The sequence below is a fragment of the Helicoverpa zea genome, chromosome 16 (assembly GCF_022581195.2).
Source record: "Helicoverpa zea isolate HzStark_Cry1AcR chromosome 16, ilHelZeax1.1, whole genome shotgun sequence".
Lineage (NCBI taxonomy): Eukaryota > Metazoa > Arthropoda > Insecta > Lepidoptera > Noctuidae > Helicoverpa > Helicoverpa zea.
Window position 1 is genome coordinate 10,845,998 of NC_061467.1, and position 26,058 is coordinate 10,872,055.

Genomic DNA, 26,058 nt, shown 5'->3' on the forward strand with positions numbered 1-26,058 from the left:
GGATCGCGTAATGGAATTAGGATGATCAAATATTAAATTTTCATTTAAACCGAACTAACCTCGGAGCCCAATCTTTGTACTGTTTACATTGCATACGTAATCAATGAAAGTTTAAGGGTTATAGAATTTTGATTCATTCAGTATTATTCTTTGTTTTTATTATATTATAAGATTGTATATGCTGATTAACGCTCAATCCTGGGAAGATAATACTGCCTGTCTGCCTGTTTCTCGCAGTTCCACTCACTTCCTGCGGAAACTACCTACTTACCGCACCTGTATAAAAAGTAGTCCATATCCTTTCTTCGGTACCAAGTTTCAAATCAGTTTAATGGTTTTGCGTTCAGTAGTGTGGACAGATAGAGTCACTTTCGCATTATATATTAGTTGGCGGATGTAGGTACACCAAAAGTTTCAACGCAGAAAAATGAATTACAACGTTTTCACTTACAATTCAATATAACAAGATAAACTACATGAAATTGTTACAATACCTCCATTGAGAGTTGAAGTATGGAGCATTAAACTGAACAATAGTCTATAATGGCGGTCCAAGTTGTTTTGCTATTGCTAAAGTTACACACAAGCACGTAACGTTCGCATTGTGGGAAGTAGAAGTTACACAAACGTATGGGTACGGCTTTAAGTTAGCGCATTTTAATGTATGCACATATTACAGTGGGAATGGGTTTAATCGGTGGTGTAGTGTATTTTTGTGGGGATGTGTGTGATGTGGGGTTTAAACTTAGGTTAAACATAGTTTCGTCAATTACGGTTAATTTCTATTTTTTTATCCTGTAATAATAATTATAGCCGATTCTCTTTCAAATCAGAAAAAGTCAATTTCGGAAAAGGCAAACTTGTTGTGTCAACACATTGAATATGATGTTGATTAAAAAAAGTTTCATATTGCGAGACGATGCGAGTAAAACCGAAAGTGATAACTTGCGCTAGAATGTATTAAAATTCACTTTTCAAGAAAACTATATAATAATTCAGTTATTTAGAATAACCTTATTATAACAATATCTTATAAGAAAATAAATAAAACGATAATGAAGAACAACATAATTAAGTTTTCTTAGATCTTGTTTTCATCTTGTCTTGTCTTTCGTTTTGATCTTGGAAAAGCCTAAGGCTTTATTAACAAAAAAAGTCTTTTTGTCAGAAGACATCTTTGAGCTAGAAATTAGTAGCTTTAAGCCTGTTATCCTTAAAAAAATATATTTAAAAAGGTAAAGAAACCTAAAGTATTTAATGATTTTTTACACTTTTTTCAGACACTATTACAAATGAGCCAACTTAATTATTTTACTTCTTTTACCAGTCAAAACGCAACCAAACCAACATTTATTCTAGAAAGTTCCGCGATTTCAAGATTGCATTCCCAACATGAAGAGAAACCATTAATATTGGAAAGGCTAAAAATATTTCACAAATATTGAAAATAGTGGCTCCAATTCGCGGTTTCATCAATAGTGGAGAGATATCAAAGACGGGGTTTCGAAAAATCTCATATTTCAAAATGGCGAATGTATTCTGAAGACTGCTTTCAGCGACCAGAGATTACCGTATATAAATTTCTGTCTGAGCTTGAAGGTGAAGCTTCGTTTGAAATGAAGAATCAATGCTGTGAACTTTAGTATCTGACCCTGATTTTTCTTGTTTATGGACTGTGTGTGAAAAAAAATGTACAGAATCATACCTTCGGAATTAACTTTTCACTATGAAATTTCACTTCACTTTCACTGACAAAATATTAAGACTTGGTATTATTCACTTGGTAATTTGTCACCGACAGAATATTAAGGCTTGACTAGGTACTTATATAGGCCATTTTTATCTATTTGCGGGAAGTAGTTCCTCCTGAACACAGGTGAAATTTTAGGTGGAAGCTAGTATATTAAAAATCCTTTATATTTTTAAATATTGCTAGCTCAGTTACCGCAAACATGTTCGGATTGACGTGTGTGCGCGATTGACAGAAATAATTTGAAGTATGATATGAGCCGTTTTCCAACGAGAATACATAAATTGTAACTATGCAAATATTTTTACAATATAAGCAATTTTTAAATACGATAACATATATAAAATTTTAAATGCACCTAAATACTAACAGTTAAAATGGGTACGGAAAATGTCTTACGAACTCCACTTTAAACCGGATGCGGAAGTATTGAGTAAAACTTCGAAGTAAATCCAATAAAGAATATCTATCTAAAGCTTTTTCGATTATCTACTGGGTAAGTAATTAACTAAGTATATCATATTACTTGCTGAGAATTTTAAATCCGCCTTGCATGCGATCTAACAAAAAAAAATATAACTTCTCTTCTGACAAAGTCGGGCTATAAGTAAATAAGAAGATAATGCTTACGCTTACCTGCAGCAGCCAGTAACATCTCCGGTGGAAGGTCGGCAGGATGGCAGAGTGGACGTAACACCCATAGATACACTGTGGACAAACAAAAAAAATCATTATTCATTGGTCTCAAAAGTAGGCAACATTAATTTGATTACATTTAATTTCTTTGTAGATAAATACTTTCTTTTGATGTAAAAAGAAAAAAAAATTGGATTGGATTGTTCATCGATTGTTCCATCAATACAAATCGATATTAAATAATTCTTTCTTAACACTTTTTAATCTTCTATGGGATTAATTGGGTTTTAAAGTATTTTAGTGTTGTATGGAAATAAACCAAAATTAATTGCTATATAAATTCACCATTATTTAATCAACTTAATTGTTCTCAAATTCTCAATCATACTTATAACAATAACATTAGGTTAATTACAAAAGCTACTAAGAATATCATCATAACTTACATAAGAGCCACAAATAGCCAATTTACTTGGCTTTTCTTTTAGCCAGAAACGCGGAAAGCATTACCTCCCTTAATGATATCCGTTAGGTCGGGGAAATGTGTCGCAAGCTGTAAGCACCCCATTATCAATATTATAAAGAGGCTGCTTGTTTTTACTAAATAAATATGGTTACTGGCAGTTTCATGTGGTTCCACCCGCTTCTCATGGGAAGTTATCTGCCCACACTAATAGAAGAAACCTTTAGCCATCCTTGATAAATAGGCTATCTAACTCTGGAAGATTTTTTACCAATCCGTCCAGATCCAAAGTTTAAAGCCTTTTAAAGATAATTTTCTTGGGAAAAGAAATCGAAAGGCACATTAATTGGTGACTTCTGGCTGTCATTTAAACCTATCTGGCAGTAGTTACTGGTAGTAGTAGTAGTCAGAACCGGACTACCTGTGTTAGCAAGGGATTTGTCTTACAATCACAATGTGTTTTTTTATTAATACAAGAAATGGTATTACCTATTTTTCGACTTGATTTTCTGGATTTTTCATATCAGTTTCGAAATGTTGTTAGTGATATCTGAAAAAGCATCGCACGACGTAGTAAAACAAACCTAACCAAGCTCGACCTAGAATTGGCACCTGAACTAACTTCGTTTACTAGGAAAGCCTCTCTGTGCAACTGTGTGCCGTAAGGCATAAGCGACAGCGGGAAGATGACCATATTCAATTATAGTCTTGAAGGGTACCTATAGGAATATTATTTACTTTGTAAAATGAAATAAAACGGTAGGTATCTGGTATACTATACACAATATTATATTAATCTAACTGCATAGTAATTAAATAAGCCAAATAGAAGACTTTAGGATGCTAACATTTGAGTTACATTCACAGTCAGTCAATTATTTTTAAGTCCCTTTTCAAGACACATTAGACTTTACAGTAAAATGAGTATACGATATTAAATATAAGGTTCAAATATCAAATTAAAAGTAATCCCGCTCCCGCCATCGCTTATGGTTAACCCCTTAGATAGCCCCACTCAACGGTCACAGTTGTGCAAAATGTATTATTCAGCATTCCTTGCGCCGTACGTGGCGTCGCGTGGCGTAGCGATCACTTGCCATCGTTGTACTAACGTCTGCTTGTTGCTACCATTTTTATTTACGCCACATAAAAACGAGTCCCCAGCCGGATTTCCAGAATATTCCAACTCATATTTACTGCTTATATGTGGAATTTTTACTACGTAAAAATCTTAATTTTAGTAAAAACTTCGGCTGAAAAAGGCTTCGTGTTTGGGAAACTTAGGTTAGAAGCTTTACATGCATAAGTCCTTTATAAGTGCTTACTTTATCAAGCTCCATTAAGAAACTTAGTGCTCTCAAGTGACCTTAATGTGTTTCCCTAAGATAAGATGGAGGATTTTCTCTGAGACAGCGGTATGGTTAGTTATGTCGGGAAACTACTCTTTATGTGAATTCCAAATACCTTCAGAGTATAATCAATTATCATCATGAATCAGTACCTTAAATAATTGAAGCATTTAAAAAAATTATCTAGGTATAACTTGATAAATTTTTGTCACAACTTCAAGGTACTTGCACAATTGAAGTCTGCTGAAAATGATCTAACCAATTTCTATACCACAGGAACTCTGCCATATAATGACAGTCCCATCACACCAGCCTTACCAAGTACTTAAATCCTTTCAACCCAGCAATAAAGTATGATCGCCATCACCAATTCATCATCGCACCTCATCGCCTACGTGGCCTCAATCAAATATCCGGGCCGTGGCCTACAGAATGGACATTCAGATCTAAATCGGTGGCCATATTGGCGAATCGTATTTTTGCGAGACCATTCGAGCCAATAACCGGCTCTGTAGTGGGTTTTTCGGAGGGGATATCCGGACTCGAAGTGATGTGGTGCTAAGGGGGAAGCGAGCGCGATTGCCACACAAGTATCATAAGACGGCGGTATTAATTCCCAAAAAAAATGTCTATTTTTGTCTAAGGGAACCCAATAGCCAATGTACTTGGCTTTTCTTTTAGCCAGAAACGCGGAAAGCATTACCTCCCTTAATGATATCCGTTAGGTCGGGGAAATGTGTCGCAAGCTGTAAGCACCCCATTATCAATATTATAAAGAGGCTGCTTGTTTTTACTAAATAAATATGGTTACTGGCAGTTTCATGTGGTTCCACCCGCTTCTCATGGGAAGTTATCTGCCCACACTAATAGAAGAAACCTTTAGCCATCCTTGATAAATAGGCTATCTAACTCTGGAAGATTTTTTACCAATCCGTCCAGATCCAAAGTTTAAAGCCTTTTAAAGATAATTTTCTTGGGAAAAGAAATCGAAAGGCACATTAATTGGTGACTTCTGGCTGTCATTTAAACCTATCTGGCAGTAGTTACTGGTAGTAGTAGTAGTCAGAACCGGACTACCTGTGTTAGCAAGGGATTTGTCTTACAATCACAATGTGTTTTTTTATTAATACAAGAAATGGTATTACCTATTTTTCGACTTGATTTTCTGGATTTTTCATATCAGTTTCGAAATGTTGTTAGTGATATCTGAAAAAGCATCGCACGACGTAGTAAAACAAACCTAACCAAGCTCGACCTAGAATTGGCACCTGAACTAACTTCGTTTACTAGGAAAGCCTCTCTGTGCAACTGTGTGCCGTAAGGCATAAGCGACAGCGGGAAGATGACCATATTCAATTATAGTCTTGAAGGGTACCTATAGGAATATTATTTACTTTGTAAAATGAAATAAAACGGTAGGTATCTGGTATACTATACACAATATTATATTAATCTAACTGCATAGTAATTAAATAAGCCAAATAGAAGACTTTAGGATGCTAACATTTGAGTTACATTCACAGTCAGTCAATTATTTTTAAGTCCCTTTTCAAGACACATTAGACTTTACAGTAAAATGAGTATACGATATTAAATATAAGGTTCAAATATCAAATTAAAAGTAATCCCGCTCCCGCCATCGCTTATGGTTAACCCCTTAGATAGCCCCACTCAACGGTCACAGTTGTGCAAAATGTATTATTCAGCATTCCTTGCGCCGTACGTGGCGTCGCGTGGCGTAGCGATCACTTGCCATCGTTGTACTAACGTCTGCTTGTTGCTACCATTTTTATTTACGCCACATAAAAACGAGTCCCCAGCCGGATTTCCAGAATATTCCAACTCATATTTACTGCTTATATGTGGAATTTTTACTACGTAAAAATCTTAATTTTAGTAAAAACTTCGGCTGAAAAAGGCTTCGTGTTTGGGAAACTTAGGTTAGAAGCTTTACATGCATAAGTCCTTTATAAGTGCTTACTTTATCAAGCTCCATTAAGAAACTTAGTGCTCTCAAGTGACCTTAATGTGTTTCCCTAAGATAAGATGGAGGATTTTCTCTGAGACAGCGGTATGGTTAGTTATGTCGGGAAACTACTCTTTATGTGAATTCCAAATACCTTCAGAGTATAATCAATTATCATCATGAATCAGTACCTTAAATAATTGAAGCATTTAAAAAAATTATCTAGGTATAACTTGATAAATTTTTGTCACAACTTCAAGGTACTTGCACAATTGAAGTCTGCTGAAAATGATCTAACCAATTTCTATACCACAGGAACTCTGCCATATAATGACAGTCCCATCACACCAGCCTTACCAAGTACTTAAATCCTTTCAACCCAGCAATAAAGTATGATCGCCATCACCAATTCATCATCGCACCTCATCGCCTACGTGGCCTCAATCAAATATCCGGGCCGTGGCCTACAGAATGGACATTCAGATCTAAATCGGTGGCCATATTGGCGAATCGTATTTTTGCGAGACCATTCGAGCCAATAACCGGCTCTGTAGTGGGTTTTTCGGAGGGGATATCCGGACTCGAAGTGATGTGGTGCTAAGGGGGAAGCGAGCGCGATTGCCACACAAGTATCATAAGACGGCGGTATTAATTCCCAAAAAAAATGTCTATTTTTGTCTAAGGGAAACCAGCAGGTAATTATATTTTTGGTTTGAATGGTATTCACAGTAAATAGGAAAACCAAGGATCACTATGATACCAAGAGTGACATGTAATTAAAAACCGATCGGTGTTTAGAAAATTAAAATAGATTTTCAATCAACGTTTCATATAGAAATACTCGTATGTATTGAGGTTAAATAAAAATAAGTCAACAACTAATGTCAACGTTTATTATAATAATAAAATACCTGTTTATATTACTAAAACAGCACTATAAATCTCAAATCAATCTCAAATCTTTGCAAAACCACCTTACCAAAACGTAAAGCACCCAACATCCTATCCGCTATCGCTTATGACTCAAGCCAAACCGTAATATCCGCACGAAGACTGGTCGTGAGTGAATTAGACTTTTACGACCGCCGCCGAATCCACGCCGCTTCGAAGGTAATATACCTAATCTAAATCTTCAGACAAACGTCGGAACATAAATATCTATTGTTTGAACTCCTAAGAAGGTCCTATGTTTTATTGTGTTCGATACCTTGGAGATTTTATGACGTCTAACAGTGTTTTCTGCTGATTTTGGTAAAATATTGGGTAGTTTCTATCATGCAGTGGGGTGTAAAATTTTTGTTGCCAGGTAGTTTTCGGCTGGATCACCAACACGTATTTAATCAAAGAATTTTACAAGGTCTTTGTTGTATAAAACATTTTCGGAAATATATTAGACACCTGAACTTATTTTCTTAAACTTAATGATTGCTTTATTTTCACGTCTATGTACTGTAAAAAAACTTATATAAATGCAATTTAGGATTCAAAATGCAAAAGTTCAATTTCCTTAGGTAATATAAAAATGTCACCCTAGTATTAGCAATAAAAATAATTCTATTTTATTGGAACCACTGAAATATGTATTTCAATCAATACCGCCGCTATTCCGCATACTCGTACGAAATTTAATTTAACTCCAAAACCGTAAACTTCAAACTTGAAATAAAATAAATCATGACAAATTCCTCCTTAAAATTTTACTGGCGTAAACTAGACGGATCGAGAACCGTCTGGCTTGAACCGGTTAAATCCAGTTTTGGACCAATCGACGGGGATCGGCCCGGTTCGGTTATCCAAGTGCATTTTCGGATGAATGCATTCGTAGATTGGACGAATTAAAAAGTTCAACATATTCATGTGACTTCGCCCGTCAAATGGGATTAACGCGGTGTCCTGCGTGAGCGACGAACGCGACGCGACGCGACGCAACACGACGCGACGTAATGCGACGCGATGCTATACGCGACAGATGTCCTACGTGATTTTGGTCATTACTTCTCAAATCATGGAGAAGTTGTGTTACAATTTTGCTTGAAAGTTCATATTTAAAGTACAGACAGCAACAATCTTCCAACTTGTTTGTACTAATAAACGATTTCTTTAATATTTATGTTTTTTTTGTCCCACAACAATCAACGCTTCTGAATAGTTCGCGGTGTCGCGTCTGGTCGCCCTCAAAACAAGTACGCGTTACGTCGCGTCTCGCCGCAGACTGTCACATAGGCCGCATGTAGGGAATTCCTTTGAGTTGATCGCGTTCGTCGCGTTCGCAGCGTCGCGTCGCGTCGCGTTCGTCGCTCACGCAGGACACCGCGTAACATAAAACTGATTTTGGAACTAATGAAAGTTTTTTTTTTCGTTCTAATTTTCTGGCTAGATGAAGTATTTTAGAGAGCCTCATTTCACTGTATTACGACTGCTAGGCTTGTTTGTGCTTAGAGCTAGATGCATTTGCTGCATTTTGCACTCGCGAATGCACAGCTCATATGAATTATTTTGTTTATGTGTGTAATTTGCGCTTCAGTAGGCACTAACACTTTCTCTACTTGGAGTAAATTCTAACTATGATGAATATTACAGTCAAATAAATGTTTATATGCTGCAAGTTTGAGTACAACTTGTATTAGGTAAATAATTTGCGTACACTTTGTAAGCATCAAATAATTTTTACGATAACAGTTTTTAGTGATAAAACCTTTAAAATCAGACTAAATGACCTCTGAATTCCTATAAACATGGAATACCTCTTTCTAAAAACAGACAGAATAACTAAAATTCTATTACTCCAACTCAGCATAAAAAAAGAATTCACAAAACGCTAATTTTCAACTATTATTTATTTATTTATACTTTATGTACAAAATAGGTACATTGGCGGACTTAATGCCTCAAGGCATTCTCTACCAGTCAACCATCGGGTTAAAGGGAGAAAATAAATAGGTAGTACAAAAAAAAAAAAAAGAGAAAGTCATGAATAGATATGAATAAAAACATATTACAATACATAAATACTTAATACATAATAATAATATATATATATATATACATAAAAATAAAATATCAAATCGATAAGAGTGACGACGACTCAATTAGGTAAAGAGTTTAAATAATGATGGCGAACTTTACGCTTGAAGGAATACTTACTGGGTGCCTTTTTTATGTCAAGGGGAAGAGCGTTCCAGAGTTTAATTGCTGATACAGCAAAAGAATTAGCCATAAATCCGGTGCGGTGACATGGAATTTCGAGCAACAAATTCTCAGAGGAACGCAGGTTACGGCTATGAGAACTGCCCAATAACTTAAAATAATTTAGAAGATAATCAGGAGCACAGGGATCGTTGAGAATAGAGAAGAGCATACAGAGAGATCTAAGGGATCTTCTATAACGAATAGGCAGCCATTTAAGCTGAGAACGAAAAGAGGAAACGTGATCATATTTACGAAGGCCGAAAATAAAGCGTATGCAGTTATTGAGAAGACGATCCATTTTGTTGAGAAGTTCTTGAGATAGATCCGAGTAACAAACATCAGCATAGTCAATGATGGGAAGCACAAGAGACTGTACCAAAGTGGTTTTAGTACTGATAGGAAGGAAATGCTTGAACCTGTAGAGAGATCGCAGCGTTAGAGTAACCCTTTGACCCTGGTTAACCTGCTTGGACCAACTGAAGTTGCTGTCAATCAGCAACCCCAAATCCTTCACCTGTTGTGTTAAGCCTATTGTTGAACTATTGAAGACGATGGGTGTTAACGAATTAGTGTCCAAACGGTTTAGGTAACCGGAGCTGCCTATAAGGATGGCCTAACATTTGCCGGTGTTAACAACTAATCCAAATTTGTCAGACCACTCCTCAATAGTTCGCAAGTCAGCATTAACTAAAGATATGCAATTATTAAGATTGCCGACCTCAGTTTGTGCGTATAATTGCAGGTCATCGGCATACAAATGGTAAGAGCATTTTAAAGAGCTAGTGATGGCATCAATAAATAAAGAGAATAAAAGAGGAGAATACCCCTAATATTACCCCTATTACCCCTAATAGGTGTGATCAAAATGTTACACCAAGCCGAGAACGCAAGCCCATTCGTCGTAAGGTGGGCTGGCTACACGCCAGTTACCCACTACTTGGGCCCCCCGAAACAAATGCTAGCCGGACAGTGGAGCGATTGATTTGTTTTTATGTTGAACATCGCTTTTATAGGCTCGTAAACTTGGATAGAAAGGGTGTTTTGAAAATGTTAGATATTTTTTGGAGATTGAATTTGAAGGTTGTTCTTTTTTGGGAATATGACGACGTATTCTTTTTTTAGCTAAGGTTAACGTGGGAGTTGAAAAAATATATTTGTACTGATATTTACGTTTTCAGTTAGCTAGTTATTCTAATCTCCAATTTGATCATGCTTAAAGTACCTTACTTACATACATTGCTAGTAAAACGATAACAGATTTGCCCTTTTGTTTAAATTAAACATATTTAAAATCCAGTAAAAATTCCGTAAGCACTCTTTGTCCCACGCTTACCATTTACAAAAATAGTCCCGTTTAAACATAAAGTCGTGCACAAAGTGTAGCACGAAATATTGGCCTATATACAAAGGCCAGTCCAGACCAGATGGGCCGTTTTGCATGTCTGTCCCCGGCCTTGTGGTCGAATAAACAATACGTAAAACGGCGCGTTGCATGCGGCCTTGCAACTTTACTTATGCATTTAAAACAAACAAATATAACCCCTATTTTAAACAACATAAAGGCTTGAGCAATTATACAAAATTTTGCGCAATAAATATATTTTGATAGTTAATTCGAAATTATGCAAAGGAGCTCGCCTTGTTAATCTACTATATTAATGCTTTCATATCTAATCGTTAATATTTGGTATGTAAATTTCCATTTTCAGAATGTTTACTTTAAAATTTTTAATTCGAATGTCACGTGAGGTGTTAAAAATTACGTGGTGGTTTGAAAAAGTGGTTTAAAAGCTAATTAATCGTGACACGAGAATGTGCAGAATTAAAGAGGTTTAACAGTTAAGTTAGAGGTAAATTCAAATAGAGGAAAAAGAGATTTATGAGCACATGTGAACGTTTGACGTGAATCGCGAGCGCTTGGCATGGAAACTGACATCTTAAGGCCTGTTCAAGTTATGGCTTTGTTTCAATAACAGTGCCGACAAAACATTAACTAGCTTGTTAAGTAACAGGCTGTTTTTTAACTAATACATCTTATTACGAAACTTTGTATAAAGTAAATGTATCAACATCAATCTTAATTATTACTTTCTTCATTATAAGAAAAGGATATATCTGGCGTTTTTTTTTATAACTATTATATATTTGACTATTATTATTTTATTACGAAATATGGTCTGTATTCTGTCGTTTATATATGTTACCGTAAGATTACAAACATCGTTAGATTACAATCTATCTCGAGAGATTGCAAACTGTCGAATTATTGTGAACCGTAACATCTGATTGCAATTTAACGCATTATTTTTCGCTATATTATAATCTATCGATGAGAAATTGTCAAATTGTCAACTGTCCGAAAGCTCTCTCTGATTGGTCAGTCTTTTTGTAAGATCGACCAATCACGACCAGCCGTTCTGTTCCCATGGAGTTCCCGTAGAGTTAGGAATGAAATAGAGGTCAGTGTCAGTTAAATAAAATAAATGCTCTTCAAAAATTCTTCAAGTATTAAATTTATATAAAAATAACTCTTATAAAAATACAGTTAGGTATTTTGTCTTCAAATACAAACTAATATTTAAAAATAAAATAAAAGGGGTGCTAATTAAACAGGCTTCTTTTTAATATCATTATTCGCCCCCAAAAATGTATGTTGCCTTCTAAATTACTAAGTCAGCCACAATTAATAAAGCGTCGAGCATCTAAATAATACTATCTTAGCCACGAGTTATCTTCCACTCTAAATACAACTCAGCATGGTGGTTATTTTTTTGCATCTAAATTTGTAGCATGCATTCTAACAGTAAACTTCTTAAATACTATTAAATGACATCATAAAAATATTTATTTACCTTCTAATTTTTTTACTAGTACCTACTGAGTTTTTTGTTTAAAATATAACACATCCCATATTAATTGACCCAGCATGGAAGTAAGCATGCAACATGCAGCAAGCATAACTTCTGTCACGGCTCCGGCGCTGCGGGGCTCCGGCGGTCCCATGCGAGCTTATCGTCGCAGATGGTTTTCACGCTCACCACCGCAGCTTCGGCTTGCTGGCCGGCTCCGCCGGCCAGCCTCAGCCGCGGCGGCGAGCGCTGAAACTACCTGCGCCTCAGCTCGCAGGCCGCCTCGCCCCTCCGCGCCTACGCGGTTTTGAATTGCACTCTAGGGGTAGGGCAGACAAGACTACGTGGAGTCGGTTTTGCAGCGATTCGTTTTCGTCACTAACTTCAATTTTTAATACAATTTTTAATTGTGTGTAATTTGAGTCTTAAAAATTAAGTACAATTTTTGATTTTATAAAAAATTAAACCGTCACTTATTTTTGCACGTCAAAGAGCTGTGACACCGGGAGTTGCAAAGAACATTGTCTTTTTTGACGTTCTACCAATCAGCGCGCAAGATGCATTCCGTTCTACGCCAGTTGACAATTTGACCGCTCTACATCGCTCTCGATCTTACAAAAAGACTGACCAATCAGGGAGAGCTTTCGGACAGTTGACAATTTGACAATTTCTCATCGATAGATTATAATATAGCGAAAAATAATGCGTTAAATTGCAATCAGATGTTACGGTTTACAATAATTCGACAGTTTACAATCTCTCGAGATAGATTGTAATCTAACGATGTTTGTAATCTTACGGTGACATATACATAGTAGTTGGGTGGTTGGAGTCTGGCATTAACTGACATTTAACATAAAATTACCCCTCATCAACTTTACATTGCAGCCGTTAACCATAAGATTTGGGGTTTTATGTTATCTTCATTCATTCCTAACATATGTATCCGGGTTCGTTCTAATCTGGATTAGATTATAAGAGAATAAGAGTGATTCAGATCAAGGTTCAAAAAGGCACTTCCCTTTCTGTTTCTGACAGTTTTCTATTTTAGCCCACCAGATAACTAAATAGTGTGTCAAACGTTCCTTCAAAAATGTGTCGGTTTAGAAGATATTCAAAGAAAATGGTATATTAGTACGGGAAAACTGAAATAAATCACACAAGACTATGTTAATTCCAAAAATAAAATACGATCCACGATCACAATACAAAATGCAAACTATATTAACCTCCTTTTGTTAAGAGCAAAAGTTTCCCAGAAATATCCCACAATACAACTTTGTTACCAAAAATAGGTCGCTTTATTTTATTAAAGAAAATCGTGCGAATCATCGTCTATCGGGTAACGAACCATAATGTTACACGGTGGAATTGTTCAAGCATTACACGACTCACTGGATTTTTATTTTATTTTAATTCATCAGTATTGTCCGTCCAGTCAGTTTTTTGTTTTAATTTACCCACTCAAAAGAGCGGTGAATCAAAAACTTTTTGTCATCAAAAAAGTGATCGTTACGAATTTCGAATGAACGAGTAACACAGATTGGAAATAATAAATAAATGGACTGTATTTATTTTTTCCTTTTTTTGGAACTGGCAAGATTTATTTCCATACAACTTGGGAACCATTCGAAAATTTCCACAAATGATGACAAAGTCTACAAATGTAAGTGGTAGAGTATTCTAGAACTTTTAAGTAAAATGGCCCATTGAAAGAAAACAGCTACTGAACAGACAAAAAACTACAACAAACAAAAAACGACAACTCCAAACTTGTGCATCGCCTCAGCTTTTCTATCGATACCTGAAAAGAATTTAGGTCACGACACACTAAATTAGGACCTACCTATAAAACTATAAGCCTCTAATTTGCATACCAGAGACTTTGCCGAACGCTTTTAAAACCCAATAAACACTAATTCACGGGTAAACTGGACTTATTCTTGCAATGATATCTCGGCAGCGGCGTTGTGTTTTGTAGCTTCAACCATCTTGGATTGGTGCCAAAGTGCAGTGGTACAAGTAATAAGGGACCCGCGGCCTTCGAAACTTGCCTAGTTAAAATTTCTGAAAGGTGTTCTTAATTGTGTTTGACATATTTAAGAATGCCACGCCAAGTTGTGACGAAGTAATTGCTTTAAATATTCAGTGTTTTGGTAGCGAAATTTTTAGGTTGGTTAAATGAGTTGTGCAAAATGTTTTGTGTTGATATGAAACATGCAAGCTACGAAGTCTTTTTTGGATTGTCACGAGTTTATGATAAAGTTATTCCAGCTTTAAATTGAAAACTATAAAAAGTCAACAGAACGGGTAAATAATGTAACTTGTTACAAAGTCAATTACGTCACTACCAAATACGATTGCATGTTTAACTCATCTAAAAAACTTAACACAGTATTTTAAAAAGAACTTAAGTTTCTAACACATCTTAATAATAACCAAAACTTTCATTTCAGCAAAAACTTTATACAATGACAAAAAATGCCCTAAATAAGCCTGTAGCAAAAAAAAAAGGATCTTATTAAAATCGTGCTACGCCCTCATAAAAATTCGTCGTCAGCTTATAACTTGGACCAAACAAAAGGCAAGCACGCAAGACTGTCACTGGTTTATGGGCAAAAAGCACTACCCCAGTGCTGTGTGTACCTGAGCACGAGGAGTTTAGTCTTTGAAGATTATGCCGTAACGTTAAACTAGATAAGTCACCCGCCACACTATGTTAGGCGCTTTTGGCATGTTAGAAAAGTCTATGTAGCGTTTCGGTCTTGGTAACTAAATGAAAGTGGAAGGGAGCAAAATGGGGAAGCGTGTTTGTAGTCTCCTGGTGTACTCATAAATATTATTCTCTTTTTGAGGATATTAAGGTCTTAGTAGTTTTAATAACAGATTTTTGCTAGCCTATGACTTATAATCCAGACTCTCCCCAAAGCATGTGTATTCGAGGCAAATGGGCGTTAATAGGGTTTGGTTTATTAATTGGCTCTTTAGCAAACGAGGCCATAGAACAAAAGATGTTTAGTCAATCACCACTGTAGCTCAAGGCTTCTGCTCTGCTATATTTTATATTCTTTGATATAACTAAATAATGAAAATTAACTTGCAATGCCCCATAAGAACATAATGTTAATTTTAGTCTGGTAAAAAGACTTACCAATATTGTAAATGCAAAAGTAACTCACCGCCTGTCTACCTATTTATCGGGCTTTCACACCAAAACAACTGAACAGATTTGACTTGACAGTCAAGAACCTGAGAAAGGACATAGGCTTCTTTTTACCTTGTTGCAAAAATTGTTTCTCCCAGGTTACACCGTGTTCAAAATAAAATAACTATAAAACATATAGTTAAGGAGTCATCGCTAAACAGCTGGCCTCAAGTTTTCACTACAACCCAATTCCATTCCCAATCAAACATCCACCAATCAGAATCTCCAAAATTAAAACACGCATGGCGCAAGTAGTGGGTAGACCGCAATACATCCCACGTGATCCGAACCAATTAGCGTATGTGCCGTATTGCCGGAGTAATTGCAATGCATGCATTTACTTATTCATTGGGGCGCGTCGGATGAGCCGAATTGCGGAGGAAGGTCATAGATGATTCTATCTGACGATTGGTTATCATTGTGGTTGGTCATTTTTGGTTAGAATGTGGATGGGTTGTTAATTATTTAGAAAGGTTTTGTTTTGTTTAGAAGTCAAGCGGAAAACTGATTGAAAGATCCGTCAAAACAGATTATAAAATGGTCAAAGTTTTTCAATCAAAAGTACGCTGTGTGCTTTTGATCTCAAAACCATGCCAAATGTTAATACCAAATCTCATCAAAATCGACACAATTATTCAGTTACCCATTTCATTCAAACCAAAATAAACCTTTTAAATAATTATCAGGGAGCACAAATATTAATATTATACTACTTCATTAGGAAGTACAAATATCAATATCATAATCGCTAAACACAACTTTAACACCCCAAAACTAACACTATTAACTAATTGAAAAACTACAAAACACACACACACACACACACACAAATACATAAACAGAACTAAATAAAAGCTGAACATAGAAACGATCAGCTTTGAATCACGTAGCGAGACCGGTTGTAATTACTTAACAATAATCATTTTTCACCCCCCAAGGTTTCACTGAATCGGAACTAGAATTGTGCAACGTTTCAAATGCTAGTAAAAGTGAACACGTAATTGCTAGAAAAATATTCGTGATTCAAATAGTTTTCGAACGAAATTTTAGGGTTCTGTTTTTGTTTTTTTTTTTTTTTTGCTATGTCTATATGAAGGTTTTATATTATGTTCTTACATGCATCTGTGGAACTAACCAATAATAAACTCAAACTTATATTTTAATCGCAAAATTAGTGTGTATGCATGGAAATTTATTCTTCTTTCATGCAAAAACCACACAATGAAAACCTTATGATAATTATACATAAGAATAACATAATCATAGGCTGCTTTTTATCTGGGTGCGGGAAGTAGTCCTCTCAGGAAGAGAAAACAGCTGCTGGTTTGAAAACTTCTCTACCCCGTTATGATAGAGTGAGTAGAGAAAAAGTAACTCGAATTACGTATTTGAAACTGGTTGATGATAACAATTGGTACAGCCAACAAATAGTGATATTTGAGTATTTCAATTTCTGTCACCTCTTTCTGGCTACATGTAGTAGGTAAAACAAAGGTACATTTAAACAATGCATAAGCAGTAATACGGCTCATAGAACAACAGAGTCTCATTACTGTCATTAACCTGTTTCAGACAGTTGGTTCTTACGACTTGCACGGGACAAACAACACCATGACTTTCTTTAGTACTGAATGCTCTTTACTAGAACTAACTGTAGGGCTAAAACCTCGACTCACTGGACTTAGGGCTAAATGCTCTGGTGACTAAACCTTGTACAGAGTATCGAACTTATGTATTTATAAAGATAGACTCGACTGAAAAAAAAAACTAATTTCACCATATTGTTTTTTCATGTCATTATATTCATTTCGAAACTGTTTTCCTGTCTTCTAAAAAGTTTGATTCGGCTGGAAAGGAAAGCTAAAATATTGAGCATAAGTTAAAACATTAACTAACGCCTAAAAATTCAACATTTACATAAACTTAAGTAAAAAGATCATTCAACAAATTATATAATTTAAAACATACCAAAAAACTCCCTTTATCAAAATAACACAGCAATATTCATTCTTCTAAAGTTTTCCTTCCACAATTCAAGAATACCAACATTTTTCCTTTCCACAATCGAAATAATCATCACTATATAGACGTTCGAAAACGTCTGAACATTGCTCTGGGGAACATTTATGATACATATAAGAGTTACAGGAAGGTAAATGTCGACCCACTTAAGTCACCCCTCTCTCTAAATTTGGGCATAAAAAGAATATTCTGGCTGATGTAGGTACTCGTTCATAATATTTATTTAATACCAGGTGTTTTTCGCGGTTTCATCCGCCTCCTGGGGGAACTTCTTCCCTTACCTGAATAAAATATATATATATTTTCTGGGTGTTAGCTTCACAACAGTGAAAGAATTTTTCAAATCAGTTCCGTAGTTTCGGAGCTCTTTTCGAGTACAAACAAACAAACAAAAAAAACGTCTTGGAAAAGTTAGCACTTGAATAATCTGGAATCAAACTCATACTCTTGTACTTATGGTGTTTTAACTACTAGGCCCAACTGAGAAAAATAAGATATACCCCTTTCAAATTCAAAACCTCTTCGCAAACTTAAAAAGCCTCAACCACATACTCTATTTTAAAAACACTTTTATTAACCTACTTTTTGAAAAGCACCGCTCCAAAACTGCTAGGCTGAAAAGCCTTCAGAAATCTAGTTTCCGAATACTAGTTTTACACCGCAATTTCGCTTTCTTTAATTTGCCTTATATCAATCAGTCAAGCTGTCTGTTTGCCGTGACCTCAAGCCTTCATATCCGACAAACGGAATTTTATTAATAGCTTCTAATACCCGGTTTTTTGGCTATGTTGTGTAAGAGGTTGATTTAATGTGTTTTGTTTTGCTTGCGAAGTTAAGGTCGTATTTTGAATGTGGTTTCACTGACGTGTACGAAAATGTAAGTATGTTTATGTGAATTGTGTCACAATATCAGCGAATTAATATAGCTTTGTGTGTCTTCATACCACAAGAAGGTACTGAAAATAAGTAAAAAAAACTGGAAATTTTGAAAGTTTTTTACACGGTAATAATAATCACATTTGAAGCGTGAATATGTTTTCTTTACTTTTTTTATATATGTATAACTCAACTAACAAATAAAAATAATACCTAACTTTTTAGTGCGATAAACTTTCACTAAATAAGTCACAGGCTATAAAGACAACTCATAACACGACCCTTCTATCGTAGTCGGGTAAAAATACAATGTTCTCACCTCAGTCCCCTGCACCTTGAGCTTCATATGGTCTTCTCTGGTGGTCTTCCCGTCTTTTCTCTTCTTCCAGCAGTAGCCATCACGTCGGTAGCGGACCTTCTTGCGGCTGTACAGCAGCATTGAGCCGCTTTTTGGCCTGAAAAGATAGAAAATATACGTGAACATCGAAGGACAAAATTTGAAAGGCATCAAAAGAAAGTAAGATTTACTTGAGTATCGAAGGACCAAGAATTATATTGGTCAAAGGACCAGGACTTGGAGTACAATTAAATAATATTGTAGAGATCTACCTATTTTTCGTGCCTCATAGCCTCGAAATATGTAGTTAGAGTAATAATTATTTAACAACTGAAATAACCGCTAGTTAAAGGTAAAGCCAATTTGAAGACGGTTTAAGTAACTATCAATCGACATGTTAGACTCTTGTAATACTACTAGACATTCCATTACTTAATTTCGATATACAAGTACCCCAGTAACAAGGTCTGAAATCATCAATTAATTCCGAAACTAATTGCTGAAGTCCACATAAATTGTTAATCTTCAAGACAAAGGGTCATTAAACCTACAGCAGAAAGGGGTAACTGCTAAAGTTGTTACTTCAAGTTATGTTCGGCCTAACATAAAATCATTTAATATGAACCAAATATCTAAGGGCTGTTTGAGACTTAAATTTTGGCTATATCTGAATAAAACGAAAAAAATACATAATATATACAAAACTAACAACAGTTCAACAGTTAACGAGGCTTAGTGTCTTCAGCCGCCCAAATGAGCTTCCTAATTCTGAAAGATTGTATAAAATCAGTCCAGTAGTTCCTGAAATTAACGCGTTCAAGTAAACAAACTCTTAAGCTTTATAATTACTAAACATTTATTTTATTTCTCCATTTATTTCAGACATCAACGTACATAATGGTATCAAAGATGATAAGGTACGCGCAATGCTAGAATCAATATTTAAACCCACCAATCATTGAATCAATACCCTTAATACTCACCAAAGGATCGCTATAATAATTTGAGTTATTATTCAAAGGATATCCGTACCCTGAAGATTTATTAGCGAGCAGTAGAACGACACGTAGGACGGAGCAAATAATCGCACGTTAGAGCTAAGGTATTTTGCACACTTTACGACGAATCACAAGGAAATACATCAGTACATGCAATAATTAATGTAAAGGGAATTCGTCGTAGGTGAGCTATCTTTTCGACATTTGAAGATTATGTGTATAAGGTTTGTAATAACTTCAATTTAGAATCATTCGACTACAAAAATATGTTTTAGTTAGGTAACAAATACCCGTCAACTCTTTTTTTATCAACCATTTTAACCTAAAGAAGACTATTCATTACAAAGTACAAAACGTCTATTTAAAACAACACAACTTAACATTGTAACAACGTGCGCGCCCGACTTATAATTTTACAGCTTCGGATTCAACCGTAAAATATCGAATGAATGAATAAAACCTTGTTACACACACTTCAGAATTCAGGATAACTTAAATTACATCTGCTGAGACGCATATGAAATGTTGGAGTTTTTATATTGAATCACTGGATTTATTGGTGACCTCTTTTCAAATTTGTTTCCCATCATTTGCTACAAGTCTTCACTCTTTTGAGTACCTGTCGTTGTTATGTGCAAAATTTTTGCTCCTAAGGTACTTTAATTATATGCACGGATCATTCAATTAAAATAGGAAAACGGTAAATTCACATTAGTTCACTACAACAGAATGAATGAAATGTCCAAATATTTTCCCATAAAAATTGCCACTTCTAACTCGCGAGCCATTAAACCTTTGACTCCTATTTTTATCAAAAACATTTGTGACTACCAAAAAAGAGTAAACAAACCATCCGTAGCTAACCATCGGCCATCCATAACGACGAAAACAGATTTCATTGATGCAATTTTATTTATTTAAAGCAATAAAAATGGGCGATGGAAACGCGCGCCCGTATTTCGTATGACGTCACAGTCGTACGTTATTTCAACGACAAAAACAAGCTTCGTGTCAAATTCATGAGTACGCCGACTAATAAATCGCTATTGAACGCATAAATCTGGACGATCTATGTTAGTTGCGATTTTTTCCGCGATTTCGTCTCGGTTATCCGTCAATAGGGCTATAGGATGTACGTTAGATTGTAGGTCGCTGTTTTGAATAAAATTTGCGTTTTTCACGTTATCTTTTTGGTTGTTTCAAATTAAGATAAAAAAGGGATTATTTAGAACCATGACAGTTACATTTGTCCGATTCACATCAGAACAAAAAATACATAAAAAAATATCCTATATCAAATATTTACCTGCCGTTTTCCCTGAGCTTATTCACAAAGCCGCCCCCCATAACCGTAAACTAAAAGTCACCAAAAAGGCCAGATTTAACGTCCAAAAGTTACGCCATTACTAATTTCTTGTTTGTTCGCGTTTTAAAACAAAATATGAATAATAAACTCTTGTAAAGTATGGTATATAACACACGTTAATTAATGGAGGATAAGACAGTGAAATTTATTTGTACGGAACACGGGGTATTATGGGAGCACCGCTTTTTAACCTACGTAAACCAGACAAATAGTCGGCTTTGAAAGTCGTAGGGTTGCGGCCGACTTTGCTGTGGTGTGTCCCGTTTTCCTTTACTTAAAAAAAATATGGGTTACAAACAGATGATTTATGTTATATTAAATTCGTTTTCTAGTGAGTATGACTGTCGTAAAACGCACATGTAAAGTTGTAAATAAAACACACATAAAATTAGTTCCTCCAGAAGTTTCTCCATTCCTCGTTTACACATCCTATCTATACTAATATTATAAAGCTGAAAAGTTTGTTTGTTTGATTGCGCTAATCTCAGGAACTACTGGTCCGATTTGAAAAATTCTTTCAGTGTTAGAAGCTTACTTTTCACGACCATATTTCAACGATTGCCAAGGAATCCTTTAAAAGGTTAGGGTTTGTACTCCGCATTGCCCGTGAATTCAACAATAAACACGTGATAAAGCTTCTGTACAGTGCACTAGTACGAACTAAATTAGAAGCCAGTTCTTCTGTATGGAATCCGCATGAAGCCAAATATGCTCTTCTTTTAGAAAAAGTGCAAAAAGCATTTTTGCGGTTTCTCTACAGAAGAACATTCGGATACTATCCTTACCTTTACCCTACCAAGTTCCTTTTGGGATGTTTGGGGTATAACATGTTGGCGGTAAGGCGGGAGTGTGACCAGATAGGAACTATGCTCAAAATTTGTAAAGGTTTGACAGATGCACCTGATATCCTTAATGAGCTGATTCGACTATACACGCGGAATAATTATCTCCGCAGCAGAAGGCATCGTCTGTTAGACGTGCCTCCGTGTCGAACCGCAGCCCGCGCTACGGCTCCCGTACCGCGCGTGTTGAATACGATCAACAAACTCGTTGAAGCCAACCCGGACTGCGATATATTCGAAGATAATTTTGTCCATATAATGGGCGTATGCCAAAAGTTTTGTGAAAACAATTCCTAATTTTATTATTTGTTAATTTTTATATGTGTTTTTTTTATATATTATTTTACACTTTAGTTGTATTTAACTGTATTTTTTAACTTTTATTTTAAATTTAATTTTAAGTTTACGATTTATGTAACTGGCTGTTAAAGCCGTGTAAGTCGAATAAATAAATAAATAGCCCATTTATCGAGGAAGGCTATAGGCTACTTTTTATCCGGGTTCGTGCAGAGGTTTCCACGGGATGCGGGTGAAACCGCTGGCAGAAGCTAGTCTCTACTACACAGTGGACCTCAAAAAATCTTTCCTTAAAAAACAAAAAAAAACTTCCAATTTTTAACAGCCTCTCACATGCAAACAACCTAACAAATCCCCATCCAATCAATGTAGCATAAGATTTTCATAGCCTGAATTGGGAGCGCGGGATACGGGACGCGGGACCCGGGACACGGGATTTCGGACACGAGACAACCCTGCGCTTGCCGCAAGCGATTTGTCAAGAGCAACCCGTGAGCCGTGATTTTCCAAATAATTTTTCGCTAACCCTTCACGAGCTTTTAACTTCTTCCAATCCTGAATGAGCTTTCAAATTAAACGTCCATTTTGTTTTTATGAATCCGGATTGATGTTTCATAATGGAGTTAACATTTAAATGTCGTATTTTAATATAAAATGTGTGCATTGTAATAAACGTATGTATAATAATGTTTATTTTATTTTTCTTGGCACATACCAATGCTTTCTCTCCATCGCCGAAAGGTAAACTGATGAAGATCGCTTAAGGCGAAATGACCGCCATTCTACTTTGTGTAAGAAGTATGAAATGAAATACTTAAATAAATATATTTTTTGTTAGATTACAAAGTTCATGCTTCTGCAGAAAATGAAGATCCTTCTCATTAATTAGCATGAAAAAAGAGAAAGTTCCTTCAAGCATGATTTTCCATATTCATTTAATCACAAACCATCCATGATTTATAAAACAATAAAAACGTAACTACACGATACAAAAACGAACACAGACTAACCCGGATTCCAATCAACACTGTGTACTAATGAGGCCATAAAAATGCACAAAAATCATAAAGCAATAAATGCAACGGATCCGCATTCCCATTGCATGACGCTTCGGCGCCCGATAGCTGCGATAAATCAACGCTTACCAATTATTTGCAAAGGATTTTTGTTTTTCGCTGATAATTTTTTAAAGTTCTGTGTAATTAAGCTTCTTTTGTTTTGGTGTTGGGTAGAGATCTCATTATGGTAGTTAGCCGATATGACTACTGGTGGACAATTTTATTAGGTTAGCAAGACTGAAACAAACGCCGAGACAAATGGTGACATAATAAGATCAATGCAGAGCTATCTTTAAGCACAAGATGATCAATAATAAAGAGCAAATTACAAAGAAGAAAATTGAGATCAGTGACCATCCCACGCGATATACCCATATCTGGAAAACTATATATTTGACCAAAAATCACCTCTCTCTATCAACAATCTCGATAAGGGCAGTTTTTAAGAGAACACATTCCATAATTTCTGTCCAGCTATTCCATCATTGACGATTCTTATTTCTTTTCATTCTCAGATTGCATTTGTCACCTGCTCATTCCAATTACAAATAACAAAGGGTTAACCAGTTAACTATAAAACGGTTTTAAGTAGTGAAATAGCAAATAAATAACTCAATTGGAAGGCAAGGAGTTATGTGGGCAGCTCACGAACTGCAACGAGCACAGATTATACTGCGGATCGTGCAATTTTGATTTAATTAAATGGCCACATATTAATTTAGTTATGCCTTCCGCGTTTTAGACCTGATTTTGTTTTAACCCAATAATTGTTTCAATATTTTTAAAACGGAACAACTCTGTTCTATAATTTCATTATGGAATGCAATAAAGTATGCAGTACTAAATTTTTCAGGGTAAATATTACTGTTGTTACTGTTTCAGCCTTTTTATCGTCCCACTGCTGGGCACAGGCCTCCTCTCACACGGAGAAGGATTGAGCATTAATCACCACGCTTGCTCAATGCGGGTTGGTGATTTCAGACTTTATAGTCCAGGTTTCCTCAAGATGTTTTCCTTCACCTTTTTATCAGTCATTGGTGTCCAAGATATACTTAGAAAGTACATACACACTTAGAAAAGTTGCATTGGTACTTGCCTGACCTGGAATCGAACCAGCGCCCTCATACTCGAGAGGTTGGTTCTTTGCCCACTAGGCCACCACGACTTTTTTACAACGGGTAAATATTATTGCGTAATATAAAAAATATATAAACAAATTAAACGTCAAAGCTATTGATCTGATTTGAATGAGATTTGGTGCGCCGATAATTTAGAGCCTGAGACAGGTCTATGTTTTATCCGGTTGCGGGAAGAATTGCGAGAAACAGCAAGTCATCTGCTATTTTCATTGCATCTTAAAACAATTCCAAATACAGCACATTCCAATCAAATAACAAACGATATTTATTTTGCAAATAGGTTGAAATCAACACGCTTACATTATACAAATATAAAGAAATATAATATATAATTTTAATTGTAAATTAACTATTCCTATTATACCTAATGTTTAAAACTACCGCCATAAAAATTTAGAATTAGTTTTAAGTATTTTAAATGTACTGGCATTAAATGCCAAATGTTGCTGTGCCCTAACAGGGTCCACAAATGTACGTAGCTGTAAGCTTTTGTAACACCATGTGAAACTTGTGGAACGCAATAAATGATATGAATATGAATATGAATACATGTATTTTCTTTAAAAGTGAGATGATGTCGAATTAATTCAATAGTGTATTTATTTAATTAGATACACAACAAAAAAAATAGTTGAAACTGCAACCATCACCTCGCCTGCCATTACCAACTTAACAAAGATATTGCACATTAATTGCATTGCGCGTCATGCGATGTTGCCACACACACGACGCAAATACTCGCGCCGATCAGCACTGATAGTGGCAATAAAGTCATTTTGATGTAGGAATCCAGGCTGATTAATTTGTTACAATAATTGTTTTGCTTCATTATTGTACTATTTACGTAGTTTTCATGTAGGTACTTATGTGATTGCATATTATTGTAACAAGTAAAAATACTTAAGTATTGTATGTCGTATGTGATTTGACTATTAATGATAGAAAGTTTAATATTGAAACCCCAGCATTGTTGCTGGAAAGGTCACAAATATATATGTGAAAGTTATAATTTTACAAATCCATTTCATTTCCGAGTGAACTGAATGACATTATTTTTGTACAGCAAGACGTTGAAACATGAGCTAGAAATCGAATATCAACGAATAAATCGATAATTAGATATTCGAATAAAAAAGTTTTTGCTATTGGCCAGGTACTTATAAACAAAATAACATCAAACCTCACAAAAAAGCCTTGAAAATAACTTCAGCGGACACAACAGCACTTTTCTAACCAAAACCTTGGTATTATTGCTAAACTAAGTTCAACAAAAGTCGAGCAATTCGTTCTGCGCTCGGCTGAAAAAAATTCAACCGGAAAACGGCTGATTTGAAAAGTTCATTAGAGTCTAGATTTTTTTTCAACGATTATAGAACTCGCGATGCAAGTAAACCAATTTTCTTGTTGAAGCCTTTTTGATGTTCATTCTGTTTTTTTTTTTCTTTATCTGTAAGATTAGTTTTGTTTTGATTCTTGTTCCTTACTTTTCGAGTGTCATTTTGTGGTTTATAATGAATTTTTTTTAATATTCTTTAAATGAATACCTAAAAAAATTAAACACAATTTATCTTGTAGTAGCTACTTAGGTACAAGTACAACAGCAATAAAACAAAACTATGATTAAATTTACATATGAATACAGTAGTTTCAAATCACTTGAGAAACGAGGCCCCAAAGCCACAATCCATCACTGCACTTATTAGTCCAAGTCACTCT

General features: G+C 35.4%; 1 protein-coding gene across 2 annotated transcripts in view; it reads right to left on the minus strand.

Moving 5' to 3' along the window:
* The window catches only part of LOC124637405 (calmodulin-binding transcription activator 1), a 202,361-nt gene that overhangs the window by 26,167 nt on the left and 150,136 nt on the right, over nucleotides 1-26,058 (minus strand). For both annotated transcript variants that reach the window (XM_047173840.1, XM_047173839.1), the window contains exons 5-6: nucleotides 18,625-18,760; nucleotides 2,387-2,458 (exon numbers count right to left, since the gene is read on the minus strand). In XM_047173840.1, the coding sequence (XP_047029796.1) occupies nucleotides 2,387-2,458; nucleotides 18,625-18,744 (192 nt within the window). In that variant the 5' untranslated portion in view covers nucleotides 18,745-18,760. The remainder of the gene's footprint in view (nucleotides 1-2,386; nucleotides 2,459-18,624; nucleotides 18,761-26,058) is intronic.